At 39.1% G+C, this 23,340-nt stretch overlaps 1 protein-coding gene across 1 annotated transcript in view; it reads left to right on the forward strand.

Annotated features, from left to right (window-relative positions):
- The window catches only part of MYO10 (myosin X), a 208,192-nt gene that overhangs the window by 138,538 nt on the left and 46,314 nt on the right, over positions 1–23,340 (forward strand). The window contains exons 20-21 of the mRNA XM_067467535.1: positions 20,829–20,953; positions 21,066–21,180. Coding sequence (XP_067323636.1) covers positions 20,829–20,953; positions 21,066–21,180 — 240 coding nt within the window. The remainder of the gene's footprint in view (positions 1–20,828; positions 20,954–21,065; positions 21,181–23,340) is intronic.

A 23,340-nucleotide genomic window follows, 5' to 3' on the forward strand; every position in this document is an offset into this window, starting at 1 on the left:
ATGAAGGAGTGTGCTTGCCAAGAAGTAGAAGAGTAAGACAAACACTGCTGATCTCATAGGAATTCTGACAATGATATATCTGTGTTAAGCAATCCAGGGGAGTTTAATAAGTTACAATTGGTCTCTCCACCACTATATTACATTTCTCTGAAGTCCAGCCTGGAAATCAAGCCACATTTCTAAAAAAGGTTAGTACAACAGTGAAAAAATAAAGATAATAAAAGTAAATGTCTCATTAAATGAGTGGATTATTAAAAACACCATTGCATGAACACATTGTTTGAGGTATGAGGGTTGAATGAAAAGTAATGACTACACCTTCATTACTTGAGTTTGGATGGGAATATTTTAATAAATCAAATGCAGAAATAATCCTTAGAATGTGCTCTTTAACTACCACTATTCACTTATCCACATAATCACCAGACAATTGGACAAATTTCTGCCAACGATGAACAAGTTTTCTGAAGCCATCACAGAAGAAGTCGACAACCAGCGTCTCACAGTTCTCTCAATGTCTTCATCAGAAGCACAGTTATATCCCTGCAGATCTTCTTTCATTATCAGGAACAGATGGAAGTCAGACGGTGCTAAATCTGAACTGTATGGAGGATCTCTTACAGTGGTGAGATCCAGTCTCTGAAGTTTCAAGTCTGTGCACTTTCATTTCAGGCGTCAGCATCCAGGGTACCCATCATTCACAGATCTTCTGATAGCCAAGCAAAGCAATAATGTGACCCACACGTTCTTGTGAAATGCTGATTATGCTTGAAATTTCTCTCTGAGTGATATAATGATCATCCTGAATCAATCTGTCAACCTTTTGCTTGTGAAACTCGGTGGTTGCTGTCCCAGGATGTCCAACTCTTTGTTTGTCACGCAAGTCAGATGTTCCCATCTCAACATCTTTAAACTTACTTGTCCAATGGCGCACAGTACTCACATCAACACAATCAACATAAACAGCAATGGAACTGTAGAGGAGAGTCAACTGAACAAGCCAGTACCTGTCGCATACTAGTACTGCCATCTGTTGAGGAGTTGCGAAGGTGGAGGCATTACATTTCATTCAACCTGTGTGTGTGCGTGTACTCCAGAGCTTTCTCTGTCTCGCGGATTCAAACCACTGACCTTCAGGTCCGCAGTTCAGCCGGCACAACGGCTTAATCCATTGCACCACTGTAGCTCCCTATTGCTGTAGTGAGAGGAGGCCGTGGGGAGATTTGGAGAAGTTGCTCTCGGCTCTCTCGGATAAGGGGGAAATGTGAGTGTTTTCTCAAAAGGAGTGAATCTATTTTTTTCTTCCCCTAAGAGCCTAGAGCAGCCAGGTCTTCATGGTCTGAATTGCCTCTTCCTTTCCACCGGTAAGAGACTTAATCACCCCCTCCGCATAATGATAGTGGAAGACTGTTGGAGAATACCCTCCCGCGCTATCTACGAAAGGACTTCAATATGCAAGCCACACTTATGCGCATCTAAGTTGGTTATAAGATTTCAAGCATAGTTTTTCCAGTTTACACACCAAACATTTGTATGTGAATGTATATATCCAATTTTATGAATATATGATATGTTTTCAGTTGCCATGATTCATTCTCTAGTAGGGCTCCTGTGACCCTTGGAGGCTACATGACTCCATGAAATGCAACAGGTGCAGCTTTCCCCATTGCCCCAAATGGATGCAGTGAAAAGTGGCAGCTGTTCCATTCCTGGCTGTGGTACAACATAGAAACAATAGCAACTTTTCCTGACCGAGAGATGCAGTCATCATGAAAACGGCACATGTTGCACTTCTGCCAGTCATGAAGCTTTTGGTGGCACGTGAGCCTTGTCAGCAAACAAGAAAGCGTGTCAGCCCTAAATAAGTGAACATATAAACCTACGCTTGAAAGGGAGCAGAGTTTGCCACAGCTTCCCCAGAAAGTATGAACAGAAAATGGGTTTTCTTTTGTGCTGGTCCAGATTGTAGGAGCTATTGGGAAACTGGCCTTAAGTGCCATAGATTCTTTTATGTGTTTTCACTGTACATTCAACCAGTTCTAGGAAATGTGTCCATTTTCGTTGTTAAAAGATATCCTCATTCAGTTGTTTGTTCCGTTAATAGAGATTTGTGCGGGCAAATGATGCCCAAAAAGAAAGAAGAAATGAATTGAATTGAGAAAATACATAGCCATAACTCTGGGTTATATCTCAAATGACTCCGGTGAACATTAATGTGTAATAATGTCATTATGTTAACGGACGAACAAAGCCATCAAAGGTTCTTGGCTATTATCACTGCATGCCTATTTCACAATTTAAAGAAAACATGCAGCAAGTAATTATCTTTTAATATACTTAATTGTGATCAGCAGATTTCCAGGCCTGCAGCTTTTTAATGGTCTAATGGAAAGATAAAGCAAATGACTGAAAGCATTTCTCCACTTCCCAGAGAACCACTGATAAGTGCCAACTCTTGTGCGGTATCAGCTTTCGTAGATGAATAGCTGCCCCAGATTTAGCTGAAAGGAGAAGAGTACCCATGGAGAGTGTGCCAGCCACCACAATTTGTGCTTATTCCAGCTTTTAAAAAGCTTTTTATGCCCTCTAAGAATGGTATGATAAATCCCACCAGTCCAAGCCATCTATGTAAAGAAGCATTTTTAGATTCTGATCAAAAATGATTTGTAACGTACACATTAAAACTACTTTTTAACTGAAGAGGATCAAATGTGCTAAACATCCCGTTCTATGCATGAATTCATTGAAATGTATTCCCAAAAGTATGCCATACTTTTCAGGCCACAAATGGAAAGAGTTTGAGCATGTGGTTAGAGTGCTCCAAATTGTTTTCCAATACAGACTACTGATAAAAATAATATTTTTCTTAAGACTACCCTCTCAAAATTCCCAACAGTTTGCTGGTGGCCTCTACCTGTGGCTCAGGAGATCCCTTTAAACAGGTGCATATATTCTACTCAAGGACAATAAGATAGGAACTGCCAGTCCTTTGCTAAACTAGAGGTTAAATTACAATTGGGTTGCTGTGAGTTTTCCAGGCTGTATGGCCATGCTCCAAAAGCATTATCTCCTGATGTTTCGCCTACATCAGATGTTGAGGGACCTGCTGGAAACTAGGCAAGCGAGGTTTATATATCTGTGAAAATGTCCAGGGTGGGAGAAAGAACTCTTGTCTGCTTGAGGCAGGTGTGAATATTGCAAATGGCCACCTTGATTAGCATTTAATGGCCTTGCGGCTTCAATGCCTGGCTGATTGCTGTCCAGGGGAATCCTTTGTTGGAAGGTGCAACAATCAAAAAGCAAGGGAATTCAAGACTAGAATCAATGAGTGCCAGCAAACATCTCCCAACAAAGGATTCCTCCAGGCAGCAACCAGCCAGGTATTGAAGCTGCAAGGCCATTCAATGCTAATCAATGTGGCCATTTGCATCATTCACACCTGCCTCAAGCAGACACCCTGATCATTCCACAGATATAAAACCTCACTTGCCTAGTTTCCAACAAATCCCTCAACCTCTCTGGATGCCTGCCATAGATGTGAGTGAAATGTCAGGAGAGAATGCTTCTGGAATATGGCCATACAGCCCCGAAAACTCATAGCAACCCATTGATTCCGGCTATGAAAACCTTCGACAATACATTAAATTAGTTGGTTTTCTGCTGACTTGGCTGTGTTGTGCTTGCAACAAAATAGACATGAGACTTAGCAGACTAAAGCTTCACCCAACTCTTAGCACTGACTAGATGAAAGGATGGCATAAGAACACAGGTGGCTTGCAACTTTCCATAAATACTAAGAAGTTAGATCAGAGGAAACATCGAAAGCAAACCTTTGCTACTTCTTTGCTACTTCTGGGGAACACATTATTTAAATTTAGGCATAATACATTCCCTGCAAACCATGGTTAGCAGTTGAGGTGTTTGTCTCAGTAAATTATGCTTCTTCCTTCTTCCTGCTTCCTTGCAGATTTCTTCCCCCCCCCCCCCTTATTTACCATAAATGCTAGGGATGGTTAATGTTAATTTGGATCCTAACATATTCTGGATTTTAGATTAGGGTGTGCACAACTAACTAGGAGAGAAGCTGCTTGCTGCTACATATAGTTGACATCACTGCAAAATTAATGCTAATCCATGCAAACAGGGAAGACTTACCTTGGGAGGGATGGGGAAAGAAAATATATTTCCAAGTGATCTGATAGTGTCTTTCAAGATGCTAAATTACAAAGAGCACCATGCAACCCTTTTCCTATACACCTCAATGAAGGAAAATGTTGTTTTTTAGCACACAGGGATCAGTGTATTAACCCTATAAATGGGGTGTTTCATGAAGAGTTAAAGGGGATGTTGTTCCTGATTAGTATCAATGGTACCAAGGCAATTCTTAAGCCTATGCCATTCATGCTTTTGTGGGAATCTTGCTTTCTGTAAGGATGCCTCCAGAGTCTCATAAGCCAGTGTTTCTCAACTTGGGGGATGGGACCCCGGGGGGGGGTCGTGAGGGGGCATCAAAGGGGTCGCCAAAGACCATCAGAAAACACAATATTTTCTGTTGGTCATGGTGGTTAGGTGTGGGACGTTTGGCCCAATTCTATCTCTGATGGGGTTCAGAATGCTCTTTGATTGTAGGTTAACCTGAGGAACTGTATTAAGGGGTCGCGGCATTAGGAAGGTGGAGAAACACTGTTTTAGATGATTAGTTGATGTATGCAAACTTATCTGACTCACTTTTTGAAATACTGCCAATACACTGTTTCACTCACTAGGAGCTCCTGAACAATGCTCTTTCATAATGCTGTTGAATAGAAGCAGGCATCTTAGTTGGGGAACATTTTTGTTGTTTTGTATTTTATTTTATTTTGCTGTATTGTATCTTTGGGCTTGGCCTCATATTAGCTGCCCCGAGTCCCCTCTGTGGAGATAGAGGCGGGGTATAAATAAAGATGATGATGATGATGATGATGATGATTATTATTATTATTATTATTATTAAGTCCACAGTGCTCTTCGGATGTAGATGAACTACTACTCCAAAACTCAAGGTCAATACCCACCAAACTCTTCCAGTATTTTCTATTAGTCATGGGAGTTCTGTGTGCCAAGTTTGATTCAGTTCCATCATTTGTGGAGTTCAGAATGCTCTTTGATTATAGGTTAACTATAAATCCCAGAAGCTAAAACTACCAAATGACAAAATCAATACCCCCCCCCCCCCAAAAAAAACCCACAAGTATTCTATGTGGATATATCGGGTATTTGTGCCAAATTTGATCCAGTGAATGAAAATACTTCCTGCATATCAGATATTTACATTACAATTCATAATAGTAGCAAAACCTTGAAGGAGCTGGGGGTGATGACGGCTGACAGGGAGCTCTGGCTTGGGCTGGTCCAGGAGGTCACATAGAGTCGGAAGCAACTGAACGAATGAACAACAAAGCAAAATTATAATTATGAAGTAGCAACGAAAATAATGTTATGGTTGGAGGTAACCACAACATGAGGAACTATATTAAGGGGTTGCGGCATTAGGAAGGTTGAGAAACATTGCTCTAAGTCTACACCATGAAGGAAGTCCTCAGCTGTCCTAAGAAGATCAGCTGCATGGTGAAAACCAGCAGGTGGCAGCATCATTTGCTCCCGATCCTTGTGTGCATAAATAAATTGGATATGAGTTGAGAGATCAGGGTGGAACTAAGGAGCCCTGAATCACAATTAGGTTGTGAGAGTGGCAGGGTCACTAGGTTTCTCAGTCCCAACTCACAGAATCGGAATCTGGAATGAAAGAGGCTCTATGAGTTTACCAAGGGAATGGGAATAAATTTGGCCTTTGGATGTCACCTGACCTTTAGTTTCCTAGCAACACAAAGCGGCTCAGTGAAATATTTCCTAGATTTCCTAATTTACCCATATTAAATATTAGCTGTGTGCTGAGGCTGGCTAATTTCCTGTTACAGCTTCTTGGCCAAATCTACTAATAAGCCAAGGAGAAAGTTCAGAATAGTGTTTAATTGGTTCCTCACCCTTTTCCAAAACTTGCTGGAATTGTCAGGAATGTGTACCTGTTATTGTGCCAAGCGGCCAGTCTGTTTCTTTCACAGAGTTGTGTATATCTTGGACTTTTTTACCCTTTGAATTGCAGGACAATTTTAGCAAGAATGGGTGTTATCACAGAGAAGCATGTTTTCTTTCATCAAATTGGCTAATTTTTGTTAGTATTACTACAAATATTGGAGACCAGAAATGTGAGTGAAACTAGGGTAAAGTTGACACAGTTCTCGTAGTAGTTGGGAAATACACCTCCAGCTGGTACTTCTCTCCTGAGTCTAGTTCTGCACAATGTGTGGTCTGCCTAACCAAACAGACACTCAGTACATTTCCTGATTTCGTAGCCAGTCCAGATTACAAAAAGCGGGAGCTGGACCAGCACCCGAAAGCCCACAGAACATGGCTGATAGCTGCCAGTTGTATAAACAAAGTCAAGGGAGAAGCAAGTACTCAAGCTTTATTTATTTAAATGTTCAGTGTGTTCCAGAAACATCTATTCTTTCATCAAAGCCAGATTCCAAACAGATATAAACACATTTAAAACAGATAAGTGTATAAAAGTGATTGTCCCCAATATTTTTTAATAAACAGTTATCTGCAAATACTGGGGGGAAATATAAAGTCCCCAGACAGATATATTCCTGATAAATACTGCAAAAGTCTCATATATTTCTTGATATTGACAACCAGATGATTATGTATTCATTACAAACATGAAACACCTAAATTCTTTTTCACGAAAGAGAAAAGCAAATTACATGTTACTCTTATCACATTGCATACAGAAGTAAACAGTTCTGTTGCACATTAAACATTCTTCCCTGTACTCTTCTTGAAATTAATCAAGAGTTGTTCATTTTTGGTTCTAGTAATTGTCATAATAAATAAATATATATAATCAAGAGTTTATGCCTTCTTGAAAGAACAAAAAGCTATAAAACCTGCAAAAATTCACAATACCTCACTCCCCTCTCCTATATATATATATATATATATATATATATATATAGCCTTTAGATTAACCCCACTTTATCCGGAGAAGCAACTACTTTAAGGTCTACAAAGGCTGATACTCGAAATCCTCATTTAAACTAATAAGAGACCCGTTTCCATTAGAGATTCCTTTCTTCCAGTGTGTTAGGTTCCACCATTGCCCCGAACATTAACTCTAACATGACCATATCTCACAAAATATCTAATCAAAAGAGCTCCTGTTTTACTCAATTGGATGCTACATGGATGTGTGCAGCCCACCACCTTCATTTTGCTGAAGGTGTACAGTCCACCACCTTCATGATTAACTCCCTCTATTAGCTCCAGCTCCTCATGCAGGGACATGAGAGAAGCCTCCCACAAGGATGATAAAAACATCAAAACATCCGGGCGTCCCCTGGGCAACGTCCTTGCAGACGGCCAATTCTCTCACACCAGAAGCGACTTGAAGTTTCTCAAGTTGCTCCTGACATGACAAAATAAATAAATAAATGCTGGGCAAAGTGCAACCTAGAGGCTGCATACTGCCTCTTTCCAGTGTTTTGAGGTTCTTGATAGCCTCAGAATCCTCAAATCAACCTACCTCTGGGAATTGCTGTTCTTCAAAGCCTCCAGGTGCATCAGTTTATCCTTTGCAAATCCTTTTCATACCATTTAACATTAAAATAATATGTGTTTTATAATATCCCAAAGTGGTCAGGATTTTTTTTTTTTACTTCTCTGTAGCTCATCTGGCTTTAATTCATGCATTGAACATGCTCAATATGAGAAGTTCAAGACAGTGAGCGTTTGGAGGTGGCAATTTGAGTACAAAGGAATCTCCTTCACAGGTTGTTGTCTGTGTTTTGACAAATTTCGTAAGGCCAGGAAACTTCAGTACTGATAAATTGTAGAAATTTCTGGCATTTTGACAGGACATAATTCTCCAAGCAGTCATGCCATTCTGGTTGGTAAGGTCAAGTTTGACAAGTGTCCTTGTAGTTATTAGCCTTGTAGTTATTAGCCTTGCTAGGGATAACCTTGTCATCTTTAGACCACCTAGAACATAGGGAGTTTACAAGGCTATGCCGACTTTCATTTATCCTGACTTAGTGAGAAAAAAACTGTCATCATAGCACAGCCATTTGTGGATCACAGCCATAATACCATTTTTATACTTTCTATTCTTAAGGTATCAATTGCCTACCAATTTAGCCCCTGTTGGACATGTTAATAGATTAGTTTAATATTAGATATGTCATCTGTGCAGACAGAGTAATAAAAAGAGGAATTATTCTTGGTCTGTGTTGAAATTTTGATTTCAGCCCTGGTTCTAGCCACACATAATAATAGTGATGATGATAATGATGATGATAATCCGCCCTATCTCTCAGAGCAGATTCCAGGATATATAGACACAAAGGCAAACATTCAATGCCTAGAAACAACAGAACACAAATACACAAATAAAGGTAAAGGCTTCATCCCTTTTCATCTCTGGCTGTGGAGGTGGTGCTCATCTCCATTTCAAAGTCAAAGAGCCAGCGTTGTCTGTAGACACCTCCTGGGTCATATGACCAGCATGACTGCATGGGATGCTGTTTACTTGGCATTGCTGAGGTGGTACCTATTGATCTACTCATGTTTGCATATTTTCAAACTGCTAGATTGTCAGAAGCTGCTGGGGCTCACCCTTCCTGCAAATTGGAACTGTCAACCTTCTGGTCAACAAGTTCAGTTGCTCAGCAGTTTATCCCATTGAGCCACCACATCCATTATATTCCTAATGTAAGGATTGGAGTAGTTAATTTGAACAGGCTTGTTGGTCTCCACGAGGCACAAAAACTATTTTGTAGCTGAAGTTGAGGCAAGAACATTGATTAGTATTATATTACTTTAAATGCAAATGTACTATGTAGGAAAGCTTTGTGGCTTTTCAGTCTTTTCTGTGTTACTCATTGATAAGAATGATCTGTTGGCCACAAAATATTTTGAAAAGAGATCTTTATGTCTTGTGAATGGAAGATAAGGAGTAGAGTTTCAAAACAACAACAAGTCCTTCTTTGAATTGAATAAACTGCTGCATCATCAATTCAGTAACTATTTAGTTTAAAAATTCTATAGATGAAGACTGCGAAATATTTGTTGACTAAAGTTTAATGTAGGGTTTTGAATTGATGCGGGTAAGTTATATATCACTGGAGCCCGAACTTGAATATACATGAAAAAGAAATGTGGAGGCCTTTCTGGCCCTGGTGTGTATATGAAATCAATGTATAAATAAATGTTAAAAGAGTAATATTGCTAGGTGATGATCATTTAATTGGTTTACAGGTTATATATGTTTACAGAACAAGTGCACCTAGAACTGTATTCAAAACAAATGTGTATAGAAGAGAGAAACTGGAGAGTCTGGCAGAATAAAAAAGATCACTTGAAAAGTCTATCCATATGGTTTAAAGAATATCCCATTGCTAAGAGGTGTAAATGCCATAAAATCCCTTGACATTAGTTTGTATACAATGCAGAGAAGAGTGCATCTGTTCCTCTAAAACAGAGATATTGTGTTTGTGATGGCACACTTGTTCAGACCCGTGGCACAGACCTCCTGCCCATTGCCGTAAACAATGATCTGCCTGCCTTTTGGTCACCAGGAGTTAGGTGGGAGAGGACAGCTGTCTCTTAATTAGTGTTGCACAGCATGGTTTTGTCGAATGGGCAAATCTCTGACTAGCATGAAGCCTGATTGACTTTTCTTCAGCGGAAGACCACTGACTGATAACAATGAGGCAAAAAGGGGAGAGGCCAGATTGAGGCTTATCCAGCAGGGACTGTAGGCTTTAATTATGATGACCGGAGAAGAAATGGTAACAGCATTTTCACAGGTGGAGAGGAAGGCCTCTCCAGGTCTCCAGCTGGGATCTGTGCTCGGACTCCTGCTGCCAGTTTAGTGAGATTTGTCAGCCCTGAAGCTAAAGAAAAAGCTTTAAACCTTTTATTCCCCTCCATATCTTTATTACTTTGAACAGTGTCTGTTTCCCATGGGTAAAAAGGCATCCCGTGTGCCTTGCTCAATTTCGTGGTCCTGGCCTTTGTGCCCACACATGCACATGTCCAAAAATTAAGGTGGATTGAACACTGGCATATTGTATTTGAATCTTAAGCCTATTATAAGATGCTTAAAAATAAGAATCATAAGCCTGTTATAGGAAATTACAATTTCTATGCATATTGACAATTTGGAGGCTATATTTTGCTCCTTATATTTATTTATTTAGTTAGTTAGTTAGTTAGTTAGCTACAGCATTTATATTCCACCCTTCTCACCCTGCAGGGGACTCAGGGCAGATTACAATGTACATATACATGGCAAACATTCAGTGCCATAGACACACAACATATATAGCCAGATACACAGAGGCTATTTTACATTCCCGCCTCTGGCCACCAGGGGGAGCTGTCGCTTCCTCATTCTTTACATACTTCCTGGTTATTTTTTTATTGCCTCATAAATCAGTTAAATTAGCCTCCCCACAAAGTGGTACCCAATTTTCCTACTTGACAGATGCAACTGTCTTTCGGGCTGCAAAGGTCGTCAACAAGCTACACAATTTTGGTCGGGAGCTCACTCCGACCTGGTCTGGCTTAAAACTCATGACCTTTCGGTCAGTAGTGATCTTAATGCGGCTGACTCCCAGCCAGCTGAGCCACAGTCCCTGTAGCCTGTTTACAGTTACAGTGAAAGTGTGCATAACATGTTCAAAGTCATTGTTGTGCTCTGTAGTCTGACTGCGCTCCTTGCCTCAAAAGAAACCTCTGTTGATCTCCCTGTTTGTAGAGGTGAGCCTGCCATGGAATGGATCATGTCTCTTCTCCCCTTTTCTCTAAAGGAATGAACACTCCTTATCCACAAAATGGATAAGATTCATCCCTCTTCATTCATAAACTTTATATTAGGGGTCCTCAAACTAAGGCCCAGAGGCCAAATATTGCCCTCCAAGCTCATTTACCCGGCCCTCGCTCAGGGTCCTCCTAAATCTCTCAGGTGTTGTCCAAATCAATCTTCTATTATACTTCCATCTTTTATCTTTTGGTTTATGTTATTTTGTATTTTTACACAGCATTGAATGCTTGCCTCTCTGTATGTTGTAAGCCATCCTGAGTCTCCACTGGGGAGATAGGGCAGGATCGAAATAAAGTCTCAGACATTCTCATTCATTCCAGATATCTGCTTTTCCTGAGTGTGATAGTACTTGTGAAACTGAAGAACATAGTAGCATGCCAGACACTCAAGCTAGATCCCAGCAATTCCAATTCCAATGTTGACCACCATTGCTTCAAACATATTAGTGTGAACACATTGCACTATACCAAGGGTGCAAATCATGCAGACCTTCACATGTTGAACTGAAAGTTTCAGCAGCTGTATCCTGAACAACCAAATGGTAAAAAATGCTGGTAGCTGCAGTCCAGCAGTATCTTGAAGACCACATGATATCTCTACACTACTCCAAGAATATAACCATGAAATCACCCTTCTAGAAGTAGTTTGTCTGTAGAAAAACTTTCTTTCTTTCCTACCTACCTACTTTTTTGTTTTTGTTTTTTGGTTGTATCCAGAGTGACTTGAGAAACTGCAAGTCGCTTCTGGTGTGAGAAAATTGGTCGTCTGCAAGGACGTTGCCCAGGGGACGCTCGGACGAATTGATGTTTTTTTTTATCATCCTTGTGGGAGGCTTCTCTCATGTCCCCGCATGAGGAGCTGGAGCTGATAGAGGAAGCTCATCCGCCTCTCCCCGGATTCGAACCTGCGACCTGTCGGTCTTCAGTCCTGCAAGCACAGGGGTTTAACCCACTGCACCACCGGGGGCTCCTACCTACCTGCCTACCTGCCTACCTACCTTTGTAGCAACCTTTATTGGAGAAAGATGAAAAGTTTGGTCACTTTGAAATCCTCCTTTCAGTACTTCCTTTCTAAGTTCTGCATTGTCTTCCAGGTTATTATTTGGAACCCAGCAGCTCATGTACTGCCTATTAGCCCCTTATTTGTACTGTATATTTTCCATTTGTCATAAGCAAATGAGAAAGATTGTGACTCAGTAATTTACTTCATTGTCATCCAAATCTTTGTTTAGTGAAAGACTCCCTGGAGCCTCTTGGGCAAGCCATCAGTTTAGGCATAAATCAATACAATGACAATAGGAATATTGAATGACATAAATGCAAAATAGTTTTGCATATTGTTGTTGGTCTGGGAATGTGATGCAGACTATTCACAGGAATATAAAAGAAAGGTACCATCATAATTGTTTTAATTTCATTTCAGTTCTTACTAAATCATTTGTGTGTGTGTGTTTGCTGAGTTCTTTTTAAAGTGCTTGTTAATTGTTCTCCCAACATTTAAAGTAAGGTAAGGGAGAGTGATCTCAAATAGAGACTTTTTACAATGCTACTAGAGCTCTTGAACTTTTTTCTGGGAGTAAGAAAAACTTCTATCTCTTTGGTGTTGGTTTCCTAGTGTCTGGAGAAGAATACATTTTCAGAGCATATTTATGCCTTTTTAGTGTGGAAGAAGTCTTTTTTTCCATTTCTCTTGAGCCATTTCTTTCCTAGTTCTGTTTGGAAATGCTTCACTGTTAATTGTCTTATTTTGGAACATTGTTCTTAACTGTTTCCAGCTCTTTTTAATATTCCTAACCACATTAAACAGTTTTCGATGCCAATTGAACTTCTTTCTTCTTCTTCTTACACTATGCTTTCATTACAAAAAATGTTAATTTTTTATTCTTTGTTTTAAAAGCTCTTGGTATTGTTCTGTCTCAATATTAATGTGCTTTAGATGTCGAGCATAGAGTTAGTAATCAACTGTGTCAATCCCAAGACACCATAAAAAACAAACTAATTTCAGTACCAACAACAGAATATCTTATCTATCTATCTATCTATCTATCTATCTATCTATCTATCTATCTATCTATCGGCACCTATGATTCTAAGATGCACCCCATTTTTAGAAATGTTTATATGGGGGGAGGGGGAATGTGCATCTTACAAAAAAATAAATACAGTACTTTACATTTCAGCTGGAATATATACACTATAGAATTATACTTGGAAAGAATAAAATTTCAAAATAATGCCATTTTTCTCAAGATTTTTACGCTAGCATATTTTTTCTAGACTCTAGTTATTTTCTTAATGTGTGTTAAACCTTTGTGTTTTCTGAATTCTGTCCATTGCTTTCTCAGTTCTCACCAGTTTTTGTTAGTTTACATCAGACAAAATATGGTTCGTAGCCTCACCATTACTACACCGTTGGCTCGAAACCACGCAGAAACTAGAGCAACTGGTCTCACGAAACCCTCTTATAGTGCCAAGGCAACTGGGATGTCGGGAGGGGAGTGGTTGTCTATGCTGGAAATATTACTATTACCATATCAGCTCTAGATTTTAAGAATGGTTTTCTGTGGGCGAGCAGATGGCGACAACTGGGTGGCATACGTTCTGTATCAGACACTAGAGCTGATGTGGTCTATCTAATGTAATTTTTGGAGTCAGCACCCCAGAAAACCAAACCAAATATAAAGTTCACCAAAAACTGATTTTTAACCCTTTTCGTACTAATATTTTAGAGTGGTCCCTGGTCAAAGTGGTCCCTGATCAAAAAAAGGTTGGGAACCACTGCTATAAATAAACAGAAGAGAAGAGTTTGGGGTTGGAGATGGAGTGTCAATATGTCTGCCTTCGGAAGTTTTGCCCAGTAATTCCTGTTTTGACACCAACTTTACACTTCATCTGGCTCAAGGCACCTCAGACCAGATATCTATCAGCTTAAGAGCTTTTTGGTCTCAAGCACATAAGCTCCTAAGAACTTGAAGCCTTGAGCTACAAAGCCTTCTAGCAAATTTCCAGTTGCAAAAAGTGTATTGGAAATTACACAACTCTTGACTGTATTGGCTTTTTATTGTCTATAGTTGCAATCAAGTATGCATTTATCTAATTTCTACTTTATTGACAATTGCTTCTGAATGTTTTGTTGTGTTTTAAATGGGGACAGGGTCAAAACTAAGCTTCCTAGCATCTCCATTAATCAGCTTATTTCAGATTTTGCTTTCAAGCATTTAAGAAACGATTGAGGAAGATACAAATAATACCCTCTTACACCACCTTGCAGAAGTGTACACACGGCTTTCACGTTCTCCCATTTTATTTGCATTACAACCTGAAATGTTGTTTATTTCAACTTTCTGCCTCAGCTGAAAATATACTGCACTGGGTATCTTGGGTATATTAAGGGGTAACAATGACAACCAAATCAATTTCCACTCCAAATTGTAACAAAATAAAATATAGAAAAGTCAAAGGAGTAAATACACCTGTAAGGCACCATACTCTTTCCTTCTGCATATCAGTATACTTTATATGATCGTGTATAAATTGTAATAGTTGTGACAAAAATTAACCTCAAAACGTTCAGCTTATCAATGAGTGAGTGCTGAAAATGCTTTGTGCTCCCAGACATTTTGGGTACTTGAGGAGCAGAGCATCAGTAACTATTTTTAATAGGGACTTCCTCTATAAGCCCACTGAGGCTTGTCAGTCTCTCCGCAAGCCTTGGAGTAGCCCCTATTTAAAATGGCAACCTCAGCTCCACTCTGCTGCTAGTGCCCAAAATGGCAGGTGCACCCCCCCCCCCCCAAAAAAAAAAAACATGGTGAGGAACATTGAAATCATTCAGGATTTTTTTTTGCCTTAGCTCAGACATTAATCAGAATGGAGACTACAGTTATGTGGAATTAGAAAAGATCTTGAAGGTCATTGAATACTAAAGTTGAGATTTTTCATGCTATCCTATTTCTCATTTCTATGTATGGTTGTGAATGCTGAGCAATGAAGAATGCTCGTTGATTAAAAATCAACTCATTTGAAATGTGGTGCTTGTGAATATAGATACTATGGACTGCTAAAAGGACAAATAAATACATCCAAGAGCAGATCAAATCAGAACTCTCCTTAGAACCCAAGATGACTAAAGAGAGACTGTAATAAATTATTATTGTTTGATACATAGCAAGATTAGTACACAGCGAACAAGATGACTATGCTGGCTTTTGTATTTGATCACACATCAGACACTTCACAAGTGTCTAGGACTGTGTGATATATCAGCGAATAATGCGTGCAGCTCTGAGTAGAGTGGGCTTTTGCAGCTGACATATGATAATTTTGTTAGCGCCAATCGTTTTTTAAGTGCATGCCATGGTCTTTAGGTACTGCATCCAGTTTGCCGATCACCACTGGGACCACCTTTACTGGCTTGTGCCAGAGTCTTTGCTATTCGATCTTTCAATCCTCATATTGTGTAAGCTTTTCCAGTTGCTTCTTGTCAATTCTGTGGTCACCTGGAATTTTAGCATCGACGATCCATACTTGTTTTTTCCCCACAATTTTGATGTCAGTCTGAATTCAGAAGTCCCAGCATAGCTTGACATGTTCCATAACTTTTTCAGGCTTGTGATCCCACCAGTTCTTTGTCACTTGAATCTGGATTTCAAGTTTCCACAGCTGGTAGATCCATTTTTGATAATAACATTTTTAGGGTTTCGAACTATAATAGCAGTTCATGAGAGTTCGATTCTGTGATACTGAAAATCTCTGCTGCTTTTGAAGTTTTCCTTTCAGTTGCCATACAGGCCCATGCCCTGGTTGCTCAGCAGTGGGTCAGGGTTCCTGTAGCCCATTTGTCAACGGGTGTCCAGGAGAAGCACTTGCCATGGTCCTTATTATCCTGGGTGACGACTGAGCCATTATAGACAACTCTGGCTTGGTTGAACCTACAGGTAGTTTGCACTACTGCCAGCACAGCTCTAAACATCATAGAAGCAGTGAAGTCCCTCCCCCCCCCCCCCCCCCCGCCAACAACAAGGCAGCATCTGATGGGGATGGGGGATATTGTTGTTGTTGTTGTTGTTGTTGTTGTTGCTGCTGCTGCTGCTGCTGTTATATTCTAAAAAGACATGACTCATTAGAAAATACAATAGTGCTTGGTAAGGTAGAAGGCAGTAGAAAAAGTGGAAGACCACATTACGGTTGGATAGACTCAGTCAAGGATGACACAATCATGAATCTGCAAGACCTAAACAGAATAATTGATGACTTGGGGTCCCTTATTCATAGGGTTGCCATAAGTCAAAATTAGCTTGACAACAGTTAACAAGAACGATAATAGATTTATCCAATGGAAGTAAGCCATTGCCTTCCTTTAATGCTGACAGAGTTTTGCTTACCCAAGGTCACCTAATAGATTTCTATGGTTGAATGGTGATATAAACTCTGATCTTCTGATTCTTAGACCAACACTTAAACCACTGGCTGTCTAGGTCTGATCTACTCAGGACTAAATTATTTATTATTTTATTTATTTACGGCATTTTTATGCTGCCTTTCTCACCCCGAAGGGGACTCAGAGCAGCTTACAAGATATATTTTCATACAATATATTATATTATTAGCATAGTACAATATCCATATTATATATTACTATATTGCGCTATACCATTATATTGTAATATTACATGTAATGTTAATATATAATTATAATATTGTATTATTATTACTAGTATTACATTGTATTGCATTATAATATTATAAATATTATATGTATATACAATATACTATATTATATTATTAGTAAAGACAAAATGGAACTGTCTTCTGCTCCCCTCTGTCTTCACTCTGGCCAGGATTGAGGCTGTAGAGAGCTTTGAGATTAGGATAAAAACAATGAGAAGTAATGGCTTATGTGTATCTTCCCCCATTTTGGTTTGATTTTATCATAGTAGCTTATCACAGTCATGATTTGCTATGACACTCACATCATTTAGCAGTGGCTCAAGCTTGCCCTCCAGAACCAAAGTTGGAAAGTCTTCAAAATTCTTTGCATTGCTTAGAACCCCCCCCCCCCCATTTTTTGTAGCCTAGCTTCTTAGTCGTTAGGCAACCCCAGATACATATTTAGAGACTACCAAAAGACACTCTAGGTTCATGCCTTCTGCAGGATCATCCACTTCAATAAAACATACACAATCCAGACCACTTGTGTCCTTGAGTAAAGAGCATGGTGAGGAAAATACTGTGTCGGGAGAAAGTTCTTGGGCTGAATCACCCTACGATACAGAAAAGTAAACATTGACACTACCCTGCCAGACTTGGAAGAAGGCACCCCATTATCAGATGCTGAGACTTATCTGTGAACGAAATCGATCTATAAGACACTATATTGGATTGTAACTCCGTTGCATTGTACAACTGACTGATCGCCCCAGCAGTCATGCGGTAGGAGAAAATTCCAATCAGGAAGGAATAAATCTTCCAAATGACAAGTGATAGTCTGTGAGGAACACATTACAATATATGTTTCATATATTTATATCTTATGTTGTGGGACTCGGCGGCTAACTTCAGAGAGACAGTTAAAGAATGCAATACCAAGCCTCTAATTCCTGACTTTCCAGTTTGAGTGTATTAATAAGTTAATAACAGCCATTAGTATTTAAATTTTAAGTAGCTCCAGTGTATAAGTTCCTTTCTCCAAGGTGCACAGAGTTTGCTCTCTGCAGCAAGGAGCAGGAGAATCTGTTGCGCTTGCTTGCTTGTGCCTCTCATTTGTATGCTTTCCTGTCCAGCCCCCCCCCCCCTTTCATCAGATCTCATAGCCACACCACACTAATTATCCTCAGAAAGGGAGGGGTTGCCTTGGCAACTGAGTACTTTTTAAAGCACCAGGAATAGTGTTCATTATTGTTCAGTGTCTTTAGCCAGGCAGAGAAAAAGGTCAGTGTGGCAGTTGCTTTCCTTACGGATTTTGGCTTCCAGTGCTAAAAAGGACTCTGAAATGTGCCTGTAAAATGGTGAGTGCTAATGTAGATTTTTGATATTCTTGGTTCTTGAAATATACTTATTGTTTTGGGAGGAATGCGTGTTGGAAAGTATTGAAATGAAACTTGTACCATATAGTACAAAGCTTCATATGCAGTTTCACACACTCCCTTTTACCCTTCTTTGAAAGTTACAGTAAGTTTTGCAAAATACGTTTTGTTCTGTTTCAAATCTGAATGTATGCATTTTGCTGTCCTTCTGTAAAACTGCCTTTGTCCTCGATAGAGAGACGTGACTGTGGTGTCATAGTTCCGGACCTCCTCACCCCCTTACTCGGCATACATCGATGGCAGGGAATGCAATGCAATGCAATGCAGTATATTCGAATTGTGCTGTCATGAAACGATTTCAAAGGGAAGACGTGTACCTTAGGGATTTCTATCAGTTGTTAGAGAAATACTATTTCCATATATTTTGATTTGTACATTTTATGTCACATCATGTACAATGAAAAGATGATATAGAAATGGAAAGGAATGCTTTTTCAGAAAAGTGTATTGCTATGTTTGAAGCTGGCATATTTTAGAATATGGCTATACAGGGTGTTTTGAACGTTTATGCATCTTCATCCTGATCACAGAAAGCCTTTGTTGTGTGTCAAGAAAGTTTTATTGCTGCAAGAATGGTTTATTACTGCACGTGGGCATTTTTATGAGGTAGAACACATGAATAAGTTCATTTGGACTAAAAGCTCAGCTCCCATGGTGAAAGGTAGGTATGTATAACTTGACATCAGGTTACCACATGGCATTTATTGGAGACGCTGAAGCTGATTTCATGAAGTATAGCTTTGTTTTAGACAGGGTTTACAGTGCTAGGTCTGCTGCTCAGCTCACACTCCAACCTAAACCCATGTTGAAAGCCTTTTATGTGCCTTATGTATATATGTGTATGAACTGTTGACTTGCTTTCTGAGTTAGTATAGTTCTGATCTGTCACCAGATTTTCAGAACATGCTATGCTTGTCTTCCGTGCTATTCTAATAAAATATAATGTAATATAATATAACATATTGAATATACATATAATATTTATAATATTATTATAATGTAATGCAATATAATACTAATAATAATATATTATAATTATATATTTATATTACATGTAATATTACTAATAATATTACAATATAATGGTATAGTACTATATAGTAATATTTAATACTGATATTGTACTATGCTAATAATATATATATTGTGTGTGTGTGTGTGTGTGTGTGTGTGTGTGTGTGTATATATATATATATATATATATATATATATATATATATATATAGTAAGCCGCTCTGAGTCCCCTTTAGGGTGAGAAGGGCGACATATAAATGTCGTAAATAAATAACTAACTAAATAGGTTCTTATAACTGTTGGGCCAAACTTTAGAGTAGTGGGACTTTCTCACATTTGTCTTTTAAGGTGGAGCTGAAGAGGATACTTTGCTTTTCTCTTCAGTAACACTGAACATGGGTTATAAGGCATTCCTTTCTTCCAATCTCTCATGGGCGTATATGTGACTTCAAGTCACCTGTTGACTTACGTCAACTCCTTAAATTTCATAGAATTTTTGGTGAGCGGAGAATACTCAGAGGTAGTTTTACAAGTTCTTTCTACTGAAATATATCCTACAGCACCTGGGATTCCCATTCAAATACTAATCAAGGCTGCTTAGTTTCCAGTGTCAAATGGGATCTAGTCCTTTTAAAGGTATTTAGAGAAATGAACATATTTCCATTTTCAAAGCATTTAATTTCACTATAATAAACACTACTTAATGCTAGTTTTCAGATCGCAATTTTCAGAGGTTTATACTAACCAACAAATGTCTTACTATAGAGTTCACTGTGCAACTTTTAAAAAAAAGAATAGACAAAGAACAAGAGTTCTTTGTCCCACCCTGGTCATTCCACAGATATATAAACCCAATTTTCCTAGTTCCAACAGACCTCACAACCTCTGAGGATGCTTGCCATAGATGCAGGTGAAACGTCAGGAGAGAATCCCTCTAGAACATGGCCATATAGCCCGAAAAAACCTACAACAACCCAGACAAAGAACATTTTTCTTTAAATAAGCCAATTCTCAGCTATTCTTAAGGGAATTAAACTCATAGTTTGTGTCATTGCCATTTGCCTCTCAAGTAGGGTTTGATTACTATTAAGGAATACTAATCAAGGCATTTTATTTTTCCCAAGGCTTAAAATTTACTTTGAGAGATCATTACATTATATCCTTGCTTGTGTTTATTGTCCCTTTGGCTTATTACACTTGGAAGCTGATTTGCCAGCTTTCTGAGTTGGCCCTGCTTCTGGTATTTTTCTTACCAACTTTCTCCATGCCTCAGAAAATTCCACATTTTACATGTTTGTGTCTCAGCCTAATATTAAAGGTTCAAAACCCAGTTGGCAAATCTATACTGAAATCTCTTAAAGATATTCAATAGTCTGTAAACTATATTTTATCTTATTTTATACTCAATTTTATATTTTGAATTTGTGAAGATGTACCCGAGAATATATTCTGTACTTCACTTGTCACGTCTGATGGGCCCCATGTGACCCCATCTCATTTAAACTTCTTGGAAACTGAGTTTAAAACATCCCAACTCCGCAGGTTTGAGATTGGAACATAAGTGGTTTTACCTATGTAAGTCCTTTTACATATGTAAGACACCATGCAAGATGTATGCATTTTGAATATGGATTTGTAAACGAGAAGTAATATAAAATGAAAATTACTCTGTATTTAAGAATAATATAGCCAAGCTCATATGCTTCTGAATTATGAATTTCTGGCTCTCCCTAAATCACAGCTATGCAAATTTAGATGTATTAGTTCACTAGCACATGTTTCAGACTGCACGCATTTGCTTTTTAGATGCCTGACCAGTTTGATCAGAATGTGGTGCTGAACCAGCTGCGTTACTCTGGTATGCTAGAGACAGTGCGTATCCGAAGAGCTGGATTTCCAGTGCGGAGGCCATTTCAAGACTTTTATAAAAGGTAAACCTCCTATTGAAGAAAAGATAACAAAAATCAACCTCCCAAGTGAAGCATTCTTTTTAAAAAGAGAGAGAGAAAAAGCAAACACATTTTTGCTTGTTTATTTTTACAGATACAAAGTCCTGATGAGGAATTTGACTCTCCCAGAAGATTTGAAAGGAAAGTGTACCACCCTCCTTCAGCTATATGATAGCACAAACACTGAATGGCAGCTTGGAAAATCTAAGGTAAGATAAAAATTAATTGTTAATGTAAAACTAGGGAGCAGCTAAACGTCAAAAAAACCAAGATTATGGCAACAAGAATGATTGACAACTGGAAAATAGAGGGAGAAACCGTGGAGGCCGTGACAGACTTTGTATTTCTAGGTGCAAAGATTACTGCAGATGCAGACTGTAGCCAGGAAATCAGAAGACGCTTACTTCTTGGGAGGAGAGCAATGTCCAGTCTCGATAAAATAGTGAAGAGTAGAGACATCAGACTGGCAACAAAGATCCGCCTAGTCAAAGCCATGGTATTCCCTGTAGTAACCTACGGATGTGAAAGCTGGACCTTAGGGAAGGCTGAGCGAAGGAAGATCGATGCTTTTGAGCTGTGGTGTTGGAGGAAAGTGCTGAGAGTGCCTTGGACTGCGAGAAGATCCAACCAGTCCATCCTCCAGGAAATAAAGCCCGACTGCTCACTGGAGGGAAAGATACTAGAGACAAAGTTGAAGTACTTTGGCCACATCATGAGGAGACAGGAAAGCCTAGAGAAGACAATTATGCTGGGGAAAGTGGAAGGCAAAAGGAAGAGGGGCCGACCAAGGGCAAGATGGATGGATGGCATCCTTGAAGTGACTAGACTGACCTTGAAGGAGCTGGGGGTGGTAACGGCCGACAGGGAGCTCTGGCGTGGACTGGTCCATGAGGTCACGAAGAGTCGGAGACGACTGAACGAATGAACAAGGGAGCTGTTAAAGTACACTCTAGCAGCAGTGTCATTTGTGTATTAACACAGATAAAGCACTTAACCTTTCCAAGTTATTCTGCTTCGATTCCCAATTGAGAAAAATATTAGCACTTGATATAGTTGTATTTGTATTACTATTGTTTATTTTCAATTCTGTCCTGCATATTGAAAACACATTCTAAATTGACTGGCTATAAACATTGCCATTCCAAATGAAGAAACAAATAGTGTCTTAAACTAGGGAAAGTCTGTCTAGTCAGGATGTCGAAGTAAAATAGTCATATCCATCTGTCTGATCTTTGAAAATATCAAATCAATGGCAACCAGGTCAGCTATTGTTTTTGCCAAATGAGAAAACTCTTCTGTACAACCAATGGCCATTTAATTAATTTGTTGGTTGGTTAGTTTCTACATTTCTCCTTGTGCAAGATCCAGGGTGGCTTATAATCAATTAAAAATATTGTGTAGTTAAAAATAATTTATACATGGTGTATGTTGCAATAATAAGATGCAACAAAATTTGAAACATTTTTCTGTTCCTGGTTTGAAAGTGTTATTTCTTGTTTAATTATGTGGTACTTACTTTGAAATTAGTTGTTATACTCCAGAAACTTCATTTTTGTGACCACCACAAATTACGTTGAATTGGTTGAGTCTCTGAGATATTCATTGAAAAACTATAGCCAAAAGTTTTTGTAGTTTAATAAGCTTTTCCTATGTTTTTATGATAGAACCAGTTATAACCCAGGAACAAAAAAAATGTGTTGCATGTGACAACCTCCCTTCCCCCCCCCCCCAATATTTTATAATTTAGCAACAAACAGCAACCATATAAACCAATGAGGATGCAAGAAAGAGGAAGTTACTTGACAAACTTCATGCATACGATTTAGTCACTGACTTATGTGTCTTTACAACTTATTTTTGAATTGTCTATTGCAACTATCAGGACAGTAAATAAAGAACAACACTCAGAATTCCAGACAGGGAACAATCAGGACCAGCTAACACCTCCCAACAAAGGATTCCCCCAGGCAGGAAGCAGCCTGCTTTGACGCTGCAAGGCCATTCAGTACTAATCAGGGTGGCCAATTGCAACATTCACATATACCTTAAACAGATGAGAGTTCTTTCTCCCACCCTGGACATTCCACAGATACATAAACCTCACTTGTCTAGTTTCCAACAGACCTCACAACAGGCCTGCCATAGATGTGGGCAAAACATCAGGAAAGAATGTTCTGGAACATGGCTGTACAGCCCGGAAAACCCACAGCAATCTATTGCAACTATGTTGCCATAGAAATGTCTTTGTCCAAACTTGCAGGAATGTAGTAGTTGTGCATAACAGTGTATTTTTGCTTTTTCCATAAGTGTATTACCTGAGGTGGAAAATGTAGCCTTGGTGAATCTGACAGCCAATCAAAATGTCACAT

This window comes from Anolis sagrei, chromosome 4 (genome assembly GCF_037176765.1).
Source record: "Anolis sagrei isolate rAnoSag1 chromosome 4, rAnoSag1.mat, whole genome shotgun sequence".
Lineage (NCBI taxonomy): Eukaryota > Metazoa > Chordata > Lepidosauria > Squamata > Dactyloidae > Anolis > Anolis sagrei.